The sequence below is a fragment of the Ricinus communis genome, chromosome 3, assembly GCF_019578655.1.
Source record: "Ricinus communis isolate WT05 ecotype wild-type chromosome 3, ASM1957865v1, whole genome shotgun sequence".
Lineage (NCBI taxonomy): Eukaryota > Viridiplantae > Streptophyta > Magnoliopsida > Malpighiales > Euphorbiaceae > Ricinus > Ricinus communis.
The window spans coordinates 27,307,785-27,327,165 of NC_063258.1; the positions used below are offsets into that span (position 1 = coordinate 27,307,785).

The 19,381-nt window shown below is 28.8% G+C and overlaps 1 protein-coding gene across 1 annotated transcript; it reads right to left on the minus strand.

Annotated features, from left to right (window-relative positions):
- Nucleotides 1–5,168: 5,168 nt before the first annotated feature.
- On the minus strand, nt 5,169–8,861 carry LOC8268334 (transcription factor bHLH68). The gene is made up of 9 exons (XM_002514222.4): nt 8,276–8,861; nt 7,750–8,083; nt 7,312–7,386; nt 7,032–7,097; nt 6,655–6,720; nt 6,437–6,496; nt 6,178–6,222; nt 5,857–5,904; nt 5,169–5,704 (listed from the first exon to the last, which is right to left on the minus strand). The coding sequence occupies exons 1-9, from the start codon at nt 8,536–8,538 to the stop codon at nt 5,570–5,572; spliced, it is 1,092 nt and encodes a 363-aa protein (XP_002514268.2). The 5' UTR covers nt 8,539–8,861; the 3' UTR covers nt 5,169–5,569.
- Nucleotides 8,862–19,381: the final 10,520 nt, after the last annotated feature.

Here is a 19,381-nt window from a genome sequence, read left to right on the forward strand (position 1 = left end):
TATATATAATCTAAATGAAAGAGAGAGATGTTTTAGTCATTCAAGAAAGATACGTACCTAATAAATAAAATATTAATTGAGGTTGAAGATTCAAGAGGTTGAATTGCACTGTATTTTATGTAGTTAAGTGTATTAGCAAGTTAGTATTGTCTAATCAGGAAAGTTAGCATTTGGAATCTCACGACAATTCCGATTTTAGCGGGGCCTCGAATTCTCAATTGTGGCCTATTAGTCCGTCTGATTGACAAAATCAGAATTCTCACAGCAATTATTGGCTTATATGTATTAGTTTTAAATAATAAAATATGTATTAATCATTAAATATTAAAATATAAAATATTTATATATATATATATATATATATGTCAATCTTTTATTAGTTATATTGTTTGCACCGAGAATAAATAAAAAATTTGAAATTTTTTCACATTATTTTCTTTTTAATACGTTGGAGGTCATTTTTTTATAAATTTGCATCGAGATTGGTAGATAATAAATAAATAAATTTAAATCCAAAAATGATTAAATTCTATCAATTGAATATTAGATAAGGAGGAACTAAATTCTCTTGCCCTCTTGCCCTTAAAATATTACCACTATATGGGCATGTGATTTGAATATGTTACTAGACTAATTGGATTGAAACTACCAAGGAGGGAGGATATATATCAACTGGCTAGATGATGTATACATCGTACATTATTTTTTTAAAAATTCTTTATCGTCTCATTTTCATGCAAGTCTACTTTTCTAGGAGAAAAATACAAGTTTGAATATATATATATGCGTGCGCGCGCGGGCTTTTCTTTTTGTCGTTCCGGTGCCACTAGTATATATGTATAAACAAAGGCTCATTTGTTTGTGAGGCCAAATCATATCCATGTATCTGATTAATCCTATTCGAAAAAGGTACTCCGCCACCTTTTCTTGACGGGAGCTCGTTGTTTTTTCATTTCCTTAATTGATTTCCTTTTTATTTGACCTGTCTTAGCCTAAACGTTTCAAACACTATTTAATAAAAAATATATATATATCATGAAAGAATAGTGTCGAATTGATCTGCAGCCCACAATAACCAATTCTTTTACATTCTATTGTTTCCTTTTTGTTTTATGGGAATTTGTATTTACCATCTTCAGTGGATCTCTACTCCTTTTCTTTTTCTTTTCCTATTAAAAAGAAAAATTGGTGAAGTTGAATCTTTCAGTTATTCTTGAAAAATGATCTCAATGTACCACCAGACTAGGACTCTCTACGGTGAGTATTGTTATTTGGCCTTTCTCCATTTTGTATATTATTTTTGACATGGAAAGGACAATGACTTAATGGGCTAAAACATTATTCTAAGCGCGAAGTTTCTCCGAGGCTGTTATATATTTCAAAGCCCAGAAGAGATGAAACCTGAGATTTTCTTAGAAGCCTACTGGGTCTTATTTCAACAGGCCTACACATTTTTTAGCTCATACTTAGCCCACTCATTACTATCGGCCACTGTGGCCTTGTTCGTTTTTCGCACTCATCTTTCTTAAATTATTCAGTATCATTCACTTTTGTTCTTCTTATCAAGAAATACTTTCCTGCCGGTTGATGCATTTCACTCTACAGATAAAATTTTGTGGGCAACATTTTGTTTGACGTTTGAAAGAACTGTAATACTACCCTTTCAGAACATCGAATCCTAATTTCATAATATATTTTTTCCCAATTTATAGATTAATCTTTTAGAATAAGGAAAGTATGAAACTGTTTCTCCTTGTCTATTTTTTGGTAAATTTATAATGTTAGTGCGAAGGATTCGTTCTTTAGTCTTGACCCTATTTAGGAAAACAGAATTCCTACACAATCAAGAAAACTGGGCATGACGCATCCGCCATCGGAAAGCCAGATTTAGCAGGCATTGGGGGCTGTGCTCAGGAACTCAGGTGGTGTTTTCGTGGCTCTCTTTTCTCAATTAGTCACATTCTCAGAGAAGCCAATTCAGTCGGTGACAATATGGCCAAAAAAGGTATTATAAGTTGGGTGGCTTGGTTATCGTTCCACCAAGTCCCCTTACTCAGAATGCTGCACTTTTGTTCTTTAACTCACCTTGTCGGATTGCCTATGTTATTTGTAGCCTCATTGCGTTATCCTACGAGGTATTCTTGGCCAATGTTCATGTGATATTGTTAAACGCTTCGGTTTGGTGGTAATCTCGACTTCGGTCTTTTCGTGTTGTCTCTATTGTGGCTGTGTTGATTTCCATCTCTTCATATGCTATCTGATCTTCGAAATTCAATCATGTTTCAGCATTGAATTGAATAACATTGCAATAACTTAGATTCCTTCAAAGTATATTCAGGCTAGCCTGTCGGTTTGGATAGTTTGTTTCAGAATGTAATGTTTCTCCTATTTTCAATTGATATTAATAAAATTTCTTTATAGAAAAAAAAACAAAAAACAAAAAACAAAACAGAAGTGGGCATGATATCACCAAAAAGAAAAAAGAGACTTCTTTTACAATGGACAAGATGTATTACCCAATACACACACGACAACAAGTACCACAAAAGAAAGAAAAAAGAAATTTATGAGATTAATTAATGGATTGTTCTTTGATATGAAATGGAAAGCCTGGTCTATGTCGCATCTTCAACATGTAATGATTTTCAGGGTGGAATTGACATATGCATGGAGAGGGCTCATGTTGGCAATATCTGAGCTTAGTTTTCTGTACCTTTAATTATGATTCTAACAATTAGCCCTAGCCTTCGTTTAGGCATCTACATCTCGCTACAGTTTCACATGTTTTCATACAAATCCTACAAACACATCTACTCCTGTCCTGTCAATATATATTCTTGGAGAATTCTTGTCAAGAAAATAGCTAAGGATGAGAAAAGAAAAAGGGAAAAGAAACTGAAATCTTCCAATCCAAGCGAAGCCCAAGGGCATTATTATAGGCGTGAAGGTACCACATCTATGTTACATTATTGCCTCTAAAGAAATTTACATTATTGTTGCAGGGAATGATGGAAGAGCTAAAAGTGTGTACAACCCTAAAGAGAAAGAAGAAAGCACCAGTGGCAGTTATGGGTTTCTGTATGAGATTGATATATCAAGAACTAAATTCAGGCAATCAAGACTTATTAGATGTTGATACCAAAAGTGAGAATATATACATAAATTTATGAATAAATGATTCTTATTATTGCATCTGAATATTTAGAATTCTAATTTGAAACTTTAATTAAATTAAAAGAACCATCTCATCTATAATAATTTAATTTGTAATCCAATTAATTTCAGAATTTTAATTTAATAACATTAAGAAGTTTCCTACGAACTCAAAGGAAAGAGGCCAGCGTCATAATCAAAGAGAAAAGGTTCTAATAAATATACGCTACTTGGTATCATCTCAAATTTTGAAGCAATCACTCTAAAATAGGGTAATTTTAGGAATTTTTATTTAACTTAATTTAAATCCAACAACGATTTTATCTCCTAAATTAGACTTCTCATTCTCTTGATGCTGTTAGATAATTTGATGACGATGAATATGTAATACTTAATTAACCTCATCATATAACTTCATTTAAATAAAATAAAAATTGCACTTTCATGATGTTTATCATTTTTCTTTGTACAATCTTCAAACAAGTACATTAATAATTCAAAACAAGCCACTGTGGCCATTCAAGCCCTTCCTATTTACTGATTAACTTGGGTTGTTGTACTAAGTAAAAGAAGCAAAGAATATATAAGAGAGAAAAAAAAGAGAGACATACCTGCTGCTCAAGTATATAATAAGTTGTAGTTTCAATTCAAACTGATTTTATAATAAGTTTTTTAGGAGAAATATGATATTTCATTCATGAAAATAAATGACTACATTTTGATATAAGAAATGCATAAAACCCACCAATATTTAAAAATATACATAAATCTCTTATAAGAAAATAATATTTCTCTAACAATCTTTGTAAATTGCAATTCCATTTAATGGTTATATTAAATTATAAATCAACTTTATGTATACATATTTAAGTAATAATTGAATTTCATCTTTTCAACACTTTCTTAGAAAAATAGCCTTTTATCTCTCTAAAAAAAATGGTATAACCCGTCAAAACAAACACGTACCAATAACCAATAGAGGTAGTAATTGAACAGTAAATGGGGTCACCACAACACCTTAAACCAAATTATCATCTCTACCAAAAATCCTAGATTCATGTTATTTCTAAGGAAATACACAAAGAAAAGAAGCAGAAATGACAATAAAGAATACCCTCCTAGCTGAAAATTATCATGAGAAGAACTGATTTTTAAAGATAGGAGAGAGCAAAGAGAGAGGTTAGGGTTTTATTTACTGATTTTATAACAAGTTAGAGAAGTAAAAAAAAAAAAATAGTTTGATAGTTTTAAGTTTAGCCCTCTAATTTTTACCTTTCTTTTTTAAGTTCAGTCCTCTAAATACTCATAATGAAAGTTGAAATTACATAATTGCTTATAATCTTGAGTCTACTGGCAAACTAGGAAAGCCTCATCCCATACTCTCACTGGATTTAACTTTATATGATGCAAATAATAATAATAATAAATTTGCCCTAAATAACAGTCTAAATAGAAAACCACATTATGATACTTTTCGTTGTATATATATATTACAAAGAGTAGGCTTATTCCTAATCTCTGGTTTGGTTTTTAACGAATAAGGAAATACTATCCAGCTCTTCTATTTTTAAGAATGCCTTTAAGTTTCATAAGTTTTGCATGCGTATACTTAAATAAACAAGTAAAGCTTTTAAAACCTATGGAGTCAAAATCCATTTAAGAATTTAAGTTTCTTAATTGTTATGGAATTATCAAAATTCATAGATTTGTGCATACTCTAATATATGGTATGCATAATCCATAGAATTTACAAGTGCTTTGGAAATATAAAAACATTGTGATAAAATTCTTAATTCATTATGGGAGATTTGAACCAAGATTTGTTAATCCACATGAATTACTTGAAATCCCTCGTTAAACTCCCTCAAACCAAAGATTGCCCTAATTTTAAATGCCATTCGAATTAATATTTAAGCTACTAACTCAACCTTAGATATATAATGATACAGATATTTGACCACTTAGCCATTTTGATTGCTCATGTAATAATGATCCATAAAAGTTCGACAGCCCAATTGATGTAAAATGGAGAAGAAGTTTATTTTTTTTCCCATTCTATTTTTTGATAATTAGATAACTGGTACTAAAGATGAGAATATCCAAATGTTCTGGTGGCTGCATGATGAATGCTGCTTAAACTACAGCATCAAAATGATTAATCATACTAGGACTGCATATACATGAAAAGCAACATATAACTAGAAGCTGCTAAGTTAAGATAAAAACAGCATAGGGTAGGTTTAATCTTAAATTACTAGAAAGTATTAAAGGACATCCAAAGTCCAGGAACCGAAGGCACAGGTGTAGCTAGATTGTATAGCATCATGAGCAATCAGCCTTAATTTTTGAGCAGAGTGACTGCTCATGATGTTATATCGTTTGGATTAAGCTCTTCTGTGCTGTGAATTTATTCCGTCTATCGAAACCCTCCTCCAAGAGCAGGAGCCCAGTAGTCTGCTCCATTATCACTTCCAACTTGCAGAGTGCATGAGACAGGAACCAGACACAACCCTCTACTCCTTAAATCCTTCTTGGGTTCTTCATTACAGTCCTATAAAATATTCAGGAAATAATGAGTAAGGAATTAAGCTTAACATGTGAAAGTAAATAATGGAATAATTATGAAAGAAGAAACTTTATGGAAAGAAGAGGATGATGAAGATGAAGAGAAGAAAGAAATGGTTTTTATCAGACAAGAAGTACCTGCTGATCAGAAGCTCCTTTCCTCTTTATGCAGTTATCATTCAACAACTAGTCAAAGAAATAAAAATTGTATATAAAGTTAGCATGCATTACTTCTTTCAACAATTTGAAATTCAAACTATGACAGACTTAGCTTTAATCATCCAACAAAAGCTGAAAACATTATGCTTTTTCAAAATTAGCACATTCCTTTTAGGTTTAAAAAATCAAAGTAAACTCTCATGTAAAGAGTATATGTATCTATACAATAGCTTTTTGTTTTCAAATTCAAGTTCCTCACTAAAACCCCTTTAAAGAGGTAATGGATCCAATAAAGCATACCTGACCAGGGTCCTCAGGAAAAATACAATTCCTTTCTCCCTGAACCTACAAGAAAAATTACAATCATTAATCAATTAATACCCACATAATTCACTATTATTCTCATGCACATGCAAACACATATACACATGCACATATTTAGAGATAGGGAGAAAGATATTAGTTTTTTTTTCTGTCTTGAGAATCGAGTATATATATATATATATATATATATATGAGAGAGAGAGAGAGAGAGAGAGAGAGAGAGAGAAGTGCTCACAGATTGTTGTTGTAGCCTCATATTTGAGGATCCACTGCCCAAGTACGGTAAGCTGAGAGCCTAAAATCAAGGGGGATAAGGAGATAAGGGAATAAAAATTTTAGGATTTCAATAACTAAGAGAATGTTAATGGAACACTGTGAATTGAAAACTTTTAACAGTGAGCCATCACTAGTACATGGTTGTTTGCGAAAATAAAGGAAAGAAAGAAACATCACCTCAATTTGGTTCTGAAGGAATCTGATGTACCCTATAGCTTCTAACAAGACAGAGGCTGTGTCAGTCTGCAAAGGAGAAAAATACCACACCACAAACATCCAAAGTCATATTTTCTTGTCTTCTTTATAGCTTTAGGAGAAAAAACCCTAGTTCCAAAAATAACAGTAAGCTTTAAATTTGTGCAAAGGAAAAAAAGAAAGAAGAAAAGAGAAAAATAAAAGAGAAGTAAGCTCTTAATTTTGTGGAAAATCTTCTTTTTCTATAAGTATCCTCCTAAAGAGTTATAGTTGTTTTATTCCATTTCTTACATCCGCAAGATCTAGGTTTTCAGGCTTTTCATTACTAATTATTTGTTGTTAATAAAGATTCTAATTACCTTGCCAAACGGAGAAACTAACTGGTGAAGGGCAGTAATTCTGTCACCTAATTTCTCCTTCCTCACCTGGTCAAAACCAAAAAAGAAAAAGAAAATGTTAACTTATTAGCATCAAGATATTTTTTTAAATTTGTGGACCAAAAATGAAAGTATAAAACTAAGAATCGGTATGCTTCGAGAAATGGACAATCAAGAAAGACAAGAGTCACCACCCCAAGAATGTTTGCGAGTGTTTGTGCATGTTGTCTGTGGGGGGATGTATGTGCGAAAGAGAGGTTACCTTAAAGGTAGATTGGGTTGAAGAAGGTTGAACCCTAGCTTTCTTAACTGCCCCACCTGTTGCAGTGCTGTTACACTATAATAAAAGGAAGAAAAGGAAATAATTAAGAATTCTGAATGGACAGTTTTGATAAATTTACATGATCATAGTTAATCCATTCTTGGCCCATTGCCAAAAACATTAAACTAAACTGAGAATGTTCAATTTATGGAAGTTTTAGATGACTCTTTAATTTCACTTTTCAATATCAGTATCTTTCTTTGTTGAATGTTTTTCAAATCTTTGTCGCTTTATAGGCATTTATATTGGCCATAAAAAAGTTTCCGGGCTATGTAAATGATATATTAATTGAAAAAGAACAAAATGAATATATATAATTTGCGAAAGTTATTTATATGAATAATATTCATCTACTTTCTTTTCTCGCTATTATCTTACCTCAGAGGATCGATCTGGTGGAGGATGCCTGCAATCTCCTTTGTTAGTAGAAAAATCAAGCATGTTACTGCTGAAACTTGTAGTAACACATGATTTAGGGGAAGAAACTGGAGGAGGAATCATTTGAGACCAACTAGGTTTTGCTGTCTGAAAATCTTCACTATTTGCATGTCCATAGACATAGCTAGTTGCAGAATTTTCTTGCTTCACATCCACAACAGGAGAAACTATACTTGAAGCCTGATGATGTAACATTTGCTCCTCCCAATTCTCAAACTTCTTAGTTTGAAAATGACTCGTCATGTTTCCCTTATCTTCATCCACCAATCCACCCCTTAAGAAAAGAATTAGACATGATAAAGTTATTTAAACTTCATTACAACCTGCATTAATATCTCAAGGAACGGAAAGCTTTAAAGATCTAAACAAAAACTGTAGCAAACGTGGTTACAGCGTAATCATCACATGAACAAAAGAAAACCAAGAAACCATTAAAGAGAAAAGAGAGAGAGATAAAAAGAATTACAAGAGGAGTTGGCTCCACGAGTCTGGAAGTTGTTCTTGATTATTATCATGCCAAGAAGGAATAGTAAGTGAAGAAGAAGACGATGAAGAAGAATTATTAGAAGAAGAAGAAGGAATGAACTGAGGGAAAAGATTAGGAGGAGGAACAAAAGGAGAGGTTTGTTGATGAGTTGGTGGCCTCATGTTATTGATATTCCACCAAATAGGGTTTCCGGCTATTATTTGCTCCACCGCCGGAGATGTCTGCAAAACACCTCTATTCATTATGTCTTCCTCAAGAAAGTTGTTTTCTTTCAACTTGGGTCTATATCACACTCTCTCTCTTGATGATGAATGAATATAAGTCACTGGCTGCACTTGTTCTTGTTCAGCTTGTTCCTTTTTCCTTTTTCTTGAAGCTCCCAAACAGGGTCTTTGTAGAAAGTTAGAGGGGACTTCCTATTCTGGATTTTAAGCAAGAGAGAAAATCCCAAGTTCCGTTCTTGAGAGAATTTAAATCATAGAGAGTTTTGAGAAACCTTTAGTCTCTATTCTTTCTCTCACTTGCTTTGCTTTTCTTTGCTGCTTTTTTTTTTAAAAAAAAAAAAAAAAACTTCTCTTTCTTGCTTTCTTTTTTTATGTTTTTCCTTTTCTTTCTTACTTTTTCTCTAGCTTTTGCTTTATCTCAAAGTGGGACAGAAAAGGTGGGAGCAATTCTCACTAAGTAATAAATCCCAAAAAGATAATAAATAAATGGAAAAGAAGAGGTTTCATTACAATAACAGTTGGGTGGACAATTCTGGTATGTTATGTGTCCATGTATTCACTTACTGTTTCTTTCATCAAGTTTTTAATCATTAGACTAAGCAGCTGAAATGGTGAATCTGAAGTCATCAAAACCAGACCAAAGTTTCTAATTCAACCACTTTGGGATTAAAATTAATCCTCTCAAGAAACCATTTTAGTTCAAATTGTTTATGATGATTATATATTAAAGGTATCTAACAAGTTATTGTTAAAATTAATACTACTGCTCAAATTTATAAAACTTCATTCATTCATCAATTGTTTATCTTTCCACTAATTTCTAAGAATCAAGCTTGCAGATAGACATAAGTGTGCAAGAGGGGATGATTTTGTTGATTTCGATCATTTTGTGTTTTTTTTTCCTTCATGAAATGTGGTTACCAATTGCCAGTTTGGACTTTAATTATATATATATATACATATATTCTGTGGTAATGAACTCTTATTGATAGATTAATTATATATATGACCATAATCATTTGATTTTAAAAAAGAATAAGAAAGAAATATGAATAAGAATAGAAATTAGTAACTTCTGTTATTGGTATTTAATTCAAAAATTACTTTAAAATTAGATATTATTCAATACTCAATTCGCGCCCCTTTTAGAAAATAAAAACTTTATTATCATAAAAATTAAACTAAGTCAATTATAAATAATAAATAGTTAAATAAATTAAATAAAAATATTATTTATTTTTAAATTAATATATTTCTAACATATAATAAGAATAAATGAAGCATAATTGTTTAACTATAAAAAATTTATCATCATTCCATACAAAACTAAAGTACCTATAAAAAATAATTATCGTCATTCAAATTCCTCTCTATGCTTGATCTTGCGTAAAAAAAAGAAGCTTTTAGTTAATAAATCTTATTAATCTATTTCTTCCAATCATCAAATTTAAATGTTATACCAACACTTTTAATAATATGAAATGATATATATTACAAAAATAAATAATAAAGAAAATGTGGTTATAAGAGAAAAATATGATATATGTTAATATTTTATTGATAAAAAACTTAAATGTAATAAATATTAAAATTGAATAAGCAAAACAAAATAAATTAAAATTAAGTGACTAAATAGGAAGATAAATAAACTAAAATTTAGCAACTACAAAAATTCATTAATTAATACGAAAATTAATAAACCATCATGTAATTTTTTTTTTTCAAATTTAGTTTTATATTCATGATATAATTGATATTCAACCTTTCTCTTTAATTCTTTTACTCCTATTATTATTATTCTCGGGATTCTTATTTATTAGCCATAAATGTTTTAAAAAATAATTACTCTTAAAAATTAAAAAGTTAAATGGGTATAATAATTTTTCATTATTATTAAAACGTTACTTTCTTTATTAGAACAAAATGAAAGTATTGCAATTTAACTATGGCGGAAAAGATATACGGATCCAATGATTATTTTATTGATAGATAAAATTGTCTTTTTATATTAAAAAATTTTATTTTCTAATTTAATCATGACAAAATAGAGCATAACAATAATATAATCCCATAAAATATTTAAAAATCAGCAAATGATGGGTGGGTGGCTAAAAAGACTAAAAATAGGGTCACCACCAGAAGGAATTAGTCTTGGTAGCTTATTTTGTTAGTATGATTTTATGATAGAATTTTGTCATTGAATTTGTCTGGTATGGTCTAAAATTTACTTATGGTGTGTGGGAGTGGGACTCAATCCATGGACCAATCTCAAATATAATTCGTTTTTGAAATCATCTTACCATTGTTTTTGGTTTTTCTGGTAGCCTATGGCCAACAAGGATTTTGGATTTCTTCTCAATTTTCCCACGTGAATAACTTTTGTACTAATTAAACAAAATACAAGTGTTAAATATGGCTCATATATCAATTTAAAAGACAGATGCTGAAGCGGAGCGGAGTGAGCGAGTAGAGCAACAGCATCTGTCCGATGGAGGAGTTTCGTAGTTAATCTGCGGACTACGATCTAAATGGGTTAGGAGTACGTGAGCAACATTTCTGCAGTATAAAATATTTTCGTAATAATAGATACGATTATCTAATAATAATAGATACAGCCACTGATCGCTTCCAAAAACATAAATATATTGTCGAACCTCGTTAAATCCTTGTGTTCTCTTGTTTATTTATATTTATGTGATTATTAGCATTATTTCTCAACAACAACTAATTTTTTATATGTCATTATTTATACATTTTATACTTCCCATCCCATATAGATATATATATATATATATATGATTTTACTTATTTTTAAATAAATTAAAATAAAACATCAAAATAGTAATATGTTTAAGTAGAAGATCTGAACAATTCACTGAAACATTAATGATAACTAATATTATTTTTCTTTTAGTTACACATAAAAAGAATTGAGTTTAAAGATTTTATTTAAATTATAATATGCATATGTCCCTGGATTAAATTTGTGAGTACACATACTCCATAGCTCCACTTCCAAAGTCTAGATTCAATTATTACAAGCTCTGTGCAACCTACTTAAGAGCCGTATAAAGTCACAGGAATGATACAAAAATTGCATCAAATTAGGGCAAAGTTCACCGACCATAAGTGACATTTATACCAAAGAAATAAATGGTGAGTGCTACGTCAGGATGATGAATAAAAATAAAATCTTGATGGCACCTGTGATGGTGTCATTTATACGAACCAGTATCCTCTTAACGGTTTATATATGTGCTATGCATGTGATAGAATAATACTCGGCACTTATACTTCTAAAATCAAATTACTTATTAACTAGATTTATATTTATTTTATTAATTTAATGTATAAACATTCATTAAATATAAATAAAAAAACTTCTCAAAGATTGTTCTTTTAAAATAAATGAATTTAACTCTCATTTTTTCAGAGTCTGTCTGAATTACTACGCCAAGCCCTCAGTTATCTAATTTCTCAATTCTGAAAAGGGAACGAATGCCATTCCCTCGATCTAACATTTTCATATTCAATTATTGAGATTATGTTAATAATGTGATGTCTTTTCACTGTTTTGCTTGCTTTTTTTGGGCACCCACTAACTGCATAAAATACACACACAATGGCACAATAAGTCAAGTTTTGCCACCCTTCCTGACATAAAAACATTTGCCCTTAATTTATTTCTGACGAATACCAGAGTCGATCTCTCAACATATTAAAGTTAGATTAAATATGTAACATTTATTGATTTATGAATTCTTTACGAAATTCTTTTACTATAATTTAACTCAATTCTGCTGACAAATCTTAAATTGAAATATTTTTAGTATAAAGTAATTGTATTTTTTTTTAAGCCTTTTTCAATTTTAACTTGTATAGTATATTTAAGACATTAAATCTGGATAGGATTTTTTATTTTCTAAATTACATGTAGCAAAAAGAGAAGATTATCTTTTGATCTTTCTATTTAAAATATAAAAAAGAAAGATCAGAAGAGATTAAAACGCACGAAAAAAGAAATTAGAAGAAAGAGAAGTTTGGTTTACATTATATAAGCTGAGGCCTGAATTAAGAAGAAAATGATTGAATGGTTTGCCACAAACTTAACCAAGAAAATTTATGCCTGAGAGTAACAGATGTCTCAGTTAGTCACTTGCTTGACATTTCCAAAAACATTCCAATCTACATCAAAAGAATAAAAATAAAAGAAAAAATAATAATATCATTACATTATTTAAGGAATAATTCTTCTTGGTATAATTTAATGGTTTATTCTCCTAACATTGATACATATATTCCCTTGAAACGAACTTCAAGGTTACAAGAAAACAGACAATGGAACAAACCCAACCCTTAAATCTAGAGGGTCTACATTTATTATTAATTTTCTTTTCAGATAGTAATGAAGAAACAATGCCATTTCTGCTCCGTACTGCCAAATCTTTGTCGGGGGCGCCATGTCGTTTTGTTGCCATCCATTTTTTAATTTGTTTATTTTAATTTTATGCTCTTTGGCACTCTTCTTAAAAACAAATCTAACACAAACAATTCTCTCTTGTCCTCACCTCCTTTTTCTTATATTCTTCTCTCTTTTCCTCTCTAGTTGCATTCATTTTCTTTGTTTATTTTATAGGCAATTTGGCAGGCATATAACATGAGTTTTCCTTCAAACCATGTTATGAGTCTTATGAATTGTACTAATTATGATTATTGTAGAGTATGATTGTGATTTGTGATTGTATGCCAACGTTAAAATAGACGATAGTATGTCTGTTGATCAGAATCCAGTTGTTATGAAATCTTATAGTAATTATGATTTTACACATAAAATAACTAAGTATCTAATAATAAATACCATCCACAAATTTAGTGTGATAGTGAATATATATCTCAATTTATTGTATATATTATTTAAGAGAAAGACGGTTTTTTTAGAACTAGCAAGATTGTAAATATAGTTGTCTATAATAAATAAAATTATTTTCTATAAAATAAGAGAAAAAAAAAAAGAGAGAACTTGAAATTTCATTAATCAAAGAGGGTTGAAGTTACATTACCAATATGACTGCCTGCTTAAAAGATCGACTAAGGGAACAAAACACGACAGAAGGAAATTAAAGAGTACAACAGTCTAACTAATAAGCAAAAAAAGAAAAACCAATACTTATAAATAAGGTAGCAATACAATAGGCAAAACACACAAGCTGACGAAGTCATTGCATGCATTCGTCCTCAATCGCATCAAGAGTGAAAGGCCAAACCACCACTATCACAAACTCAGCTGAAAACTTTTGTATCCACCGCACTGTATTAGGTACTACTAGCCAACCCAACAACACATATATATAAATCCGCCATGCTACGTACTAATATACCCGATTCAGCTTGCATATGATGAGTTTTCCCACATTTGATGCATCTGACAATGTGGACAACCAGCAGTGATCGATGGTTAAGTAATTTTACCTTAGCTCAGATCACATAGCCCACCAAAGAAAATAATTTACGAATTTTGGAACCCAAACTGTGGGTTCCTGGTATATTTTCACCAGCTTGAGAGAATATTAGAGTGAGATGCCTACAAAATAAGCACTTTTAGTTTTTTTGATGATCATAGAAGCCCACACTCCATGAAAAACACTGATTTTCGGAGGAATCCTGAGGTGTTTCTTTAAGAATTAAAAGTAGATTTAAGGGATCCGGATATTAAGTAATTTGTTTTAGTTATGTTAAACAACAAGGTTTTAAGGATTTAAAAACCATAAAATCACCGTGACTATAAAATTCTCAGATCTCAATAAACAACATATACATGACAAAGATTGAGTCATTTGATTTTGTCTTTTGTTAAAGACAAAATCGTGGAATAAAAACCGACACACTGTGGAATTGGCTTCATCACTAGAAGCCACTCATTTTTTTAATAATTTCTATGAATATCTAAGTACAGAAAAAAATTCTTATTATCCAAATCACCAATTAATAATAGGTTTAAATTCTCATGAATTCGACAATCTTGAAACTTGACGTGTCGTCGTTTCCTCCAAGTCGAATATTACTCATCAAAGAATGTGTTTCTTTTTTTTTTTTTTTGGTTTCAACTTGATCATGCTTGATCATCGGATTCCTCACCACATGCTTTATTGTTTCTTAAATGTATTCATCAATCCCCCTTAATGATCCCAAGAATTGGCTTATTTTATGGCCCTCTAAGTCCATAAAACCCTAACCCATGTTTGTTATTTTAAAGACTTACCTAACCGAAAGGGAATTAATGCTATATATATATATATATATATATATATATATATATATGTAGCCATGGTTAGATCATCATATGCAAGAAACATAGACAAAAGCATATAGAAATCTATATATACTTCATTTTTTGCTCTAATATATTATATATTAACGCCAGCCTTCATTTTTACTTTTACAAGTTGAGAGGTGAAATGAAATTCTTAGCTGAAAGTTGGAGTTCTAAGTGGGTCAGCTATATGCACCGAGCAAATTGCACTTCTACGTAGGTATATTAAATAAATAAAAGAAAGATTAAAGAAATACTCTATTCCATGAGATGATAGTGTCTTTTTCTTTTTAATGCATTAGATGATAGTGAGTATGCATATTAATTATGTGCATACGTTCATACCAAAAACGCATATAAATTTATATAGGTGATAGTTATAAATAGCTTTCAAGTGGATATAAAACTAAAACGACCCTTAAAGTCTAATTATCTATATTAACCAAATAATTAAGAAACCTCGAACTATTTGTTGATGTCATTAGCTTTTCTAAATTTATGTTAACGTTAATGCTGGATGGAACTCGAAAGTAATGTTTTAATACATTTATAAATAATAATAAAAATAAAATTTATATTAAAAATTTTACTTAAATTGAAATATATACAGTAAAATTAAGAGAAATATAATGTTAAATTTATCAACATTGTTAACAAAAACAAAAAAGGGTAATTAAGCTGAAAGAAAAAAAAAGAAAAGGCAGAAGGAAAAGTGCCATTGTCCAAGGATGGTGATAATTTCGTGTTATAATGTAAGCCATTTAGAAGAAAACGATGTTTAAGGGTCTAAAACCTAATCCATTCTGCCTTATATTGGACTTACGTGCACGCATTTCAAAGCACGTGGTGATTATTATTATCTTCTTATCTATTTTACGTAATTTTCTTGTTTTATTCTAAAAGGCCAATCATCCTTTTTTATCACCATTTTTACCTTTCTATTTTGTACATAATTGCACCCTTTTGCAATGCTTCCTCCTTTCTTTCAATTGTTTTCAGGTAAAATTCTTATGCTATTTCACTTTCGCTTTTATATTCACATCATTCAGAAATATGAATTTTCTTTTTTTTTTTTCTTTTTTCATTAACTTACGGTATTCCACTTACTTAGTGTAAAACATACCCATTAATTATTAGATTAAGCCGTCGTTGTACTATTCATGAGTTTTACATAGGATCATAACTTAGTATCGTATGTAACGTTTTAATTAATGTGATTTCTAATTTTCCTTTTATTTAGAGTTAATAATAGTTATTTTATCAATCGAGAGTCATAAAATGAGATACAAAATTAGTTTTTTTTTTTTTACATTTATTCTAATGTACTCTATGCATACAATACCATATAAGTTTATAAATATTGATATTATTTTAGTTTTAATAATTTACTAGCATAATTTAATACTATATTAATCTATTATATATAATATTTAATTATTATCAATTAAATAAATTACTTTATTATTAAAATTTTATATTTATTTTTAAAATTTAATTAATGATACTTGACGGCTAGAAAATTTTAACTCGTGTAAATAATTAAAAATTATATATAAATTCATTGACAATCTATATTAATAGAAAAATATATAAAATAAATAAATTATTTTAAATAATATCTATAACTAAAAAATAATTTTATAATAGTAAAATACTACAATGGTATTCTAGTAAAATTATTTTCTTTAATAAAAAATATAAAATAAAGTTGTATCTCTCATAATAAAAAATATTAATATAATTTTTTGATTTCCATAGGCCTTTATTTTTATATATTAAATGGTATTAAACATTTCATATTATATAATACTTTAAACAATCGACAGAAATAATAATTTGACTTTTTAGTCAATTTCATATATTTTAAACCAATATATATCACTAATACATATAAATAATTAAAATAAATTAAAAATAATAAATTATCATTACACTTTCTTATTCGTTTATATAATAAAATAATAATTAAATTGGAATTTTCAAAAGTGACAAAATTATTTAAGAAAAGAAAAGTGAGAGAAGGAGAATAATCTTGGGAGACAGGCAAACAAGCATATCTCAGTAGGTAATAAATAAATATAATCCATCAATCATTCTCATAACAAAAATAAATAATTAAAATTGATGTCCCTTCTCTCATTAATCCAACATAAAATACTGATCCCAATACTTCTACATCTTGCTTTTTCTATTTTAATCATATTTCCTTTTGTCCTTTTATATTACCATATGGGAAAACACATAATTCCTGCTTTCTATTATATTTCCCACCACTACGTCAGTATATACTTTTGTTTAATATCCCTGCCTTCCCTAACAACAAACCAACTCAACTTCATTACCCATTAACAATCTATTAAATGCAATTATTTCCATGTGACCTTTTTGATACATACCAGGTGTCAAAACTGATATTGATGGAAAAGAAAAAAGTCAAAGGAGAGAGACTTTAGTTCTTTCTAAATTTTATTTTTTCTTTTTACTTGAAAATTCCATAATTATATTATCTCTTAATCTACTCATTATAAGAATTTAAATTTATTAATTTGTTTTTTGAAAATTGAAAGGTAAATTAGTAACTGTTAAAAGGCATTTTTTGTGGAAAATTGGATTCCTCGTTTCTAATTGAATTGTAGGCAATTGTGTTTAATTAAAACTAATCATAACTTATTAAAAATAAATATGTATGTTAAAAATATATAAATATTAAAAATTAAACACATATATTAAAAGAAATTAGATTTCAAATATTAATTTATGTATGTATATAAATTTTAAAAAAAAAATTATTTTATTTGTGAGCGAATTATATGTAGAATAAATTTTTATGTTTACTACGTCAAGTAATAACTGTTCATCTTAAATGAAATAAATATAGTGTTGAAAATATATCATAATAAAAAATTATAAAAATAGAAAGCGTAAAAGATGAAGGACAACGAAATTCTAAAGCTTAAAAGATGTATTTTTAATTTTATAAAATATATTAATTTATTAATATAAAAAAAATATATATTCTTTAGAATTTCTAAACTTCATAAAATCACATTTGAACTGAATATATAAATTTTAGATTTATAAAGAAAATTAATAAAATCTTACAAAATCCAAAAGACAATAATAATGGTAATGGGAGTCATTTAGAACCAATTTGGCGCGTGAAGGTGACAAATTAGATTGTGGACTGAAATCAACGAAATTCATATACAGAAGAAAAGGACTGAAAGCAATCAATAGTTAGAATTTTACACACACACAAAAAGAAAAGGGAAATAGAATCAGACATGCGTGTTGACTAAAACACAAATATACTTATTCAATCTCATACCAATCCAGCTTTCCCAAAACCAAAGTCTAGGGTCCATTTCATTTACTTTGAAAATTTTATATGTATAAAGAATTTGAAATTGATTGTAGCTGAGTTTTTTCTATTTTATTATTTATTCAATTCTTATAGCAACCTAACAAATAATTTATTTTTTAATTTATCTGAAAATTTGAATTAATTGAGTGTACATTCAAAAAGACTTAACTTTTGATAATGATGTTAAGAAAACAGCTTCTTTCTTTATTTATTTTGATGCAAATTCAATGGTTGATGCGTATCAAATGAGTTAAACTTTAAATATAAGTTAGACCCCTTTCTTTTTCATACTTTCTTATTTTAGTTTCTCTTTTCTTAAAACAGAAGTCTTGTTCTTTAGTTACAATTAAAAACATATACATTTAGTTAAAATTTATTAAATAATTTATTTCGCTATAAAAAAAAAGACACGTAATAAAATAATAAAACAAAATTGATTTGATATTATGGATACATAGATTAATTCAATTGATAATAATTAAATACTGCATATAAGACTAATTTAGTATTTAATTATATTATTAAATTATTAAAATTAAAATAATATCAATATTTATAAGCTTATATGATACCGTACACTTACATTAAAATGACTATGAATATGTTATTACTAACTAATGTAGAATTTATTTCAAAATTCTATTTATTTTATTAGATTTTAGTTTAGCTATAACTCATTCGTCTATGATACCAATAAATATGTCTGACATTATTTATTTCTACATAATTTTATTTATTTATTTATTTATTTATTTTAGTTACTGTATGAAAACTAACCTTTGGAAATAGAAGAAAAAGTCGTACTTATTTTTTTTAATGTAAATTCTAAGAAGTAAAACTTTTTAAAAAATAAAAAATATCAAAAGTAGATGCATTATAACAATGCCAAAGTAGCATTACAAGAACGGGAGGAAATTAGAAACGGATAATCCAGCAGTCAAAGTAAAGGGAGCGAGGTAATTTAATAAGTCAACGTAAACAGATCAACGGTATCAGTGATTCTTTCATACTGGAAACTGTAGTTCAACCGTCCGATTCAATTACACCTGCTGCACTACAAACGCACAAAACGAACATTTGGTCACATGCGAAATCACGTGACTGACAGCCATAAATTAAACAGAACTTTATGGCCAAGGTGCAGTCCAAATTGCTAAACGACGAACCAAAACTACTGACACGAGTCA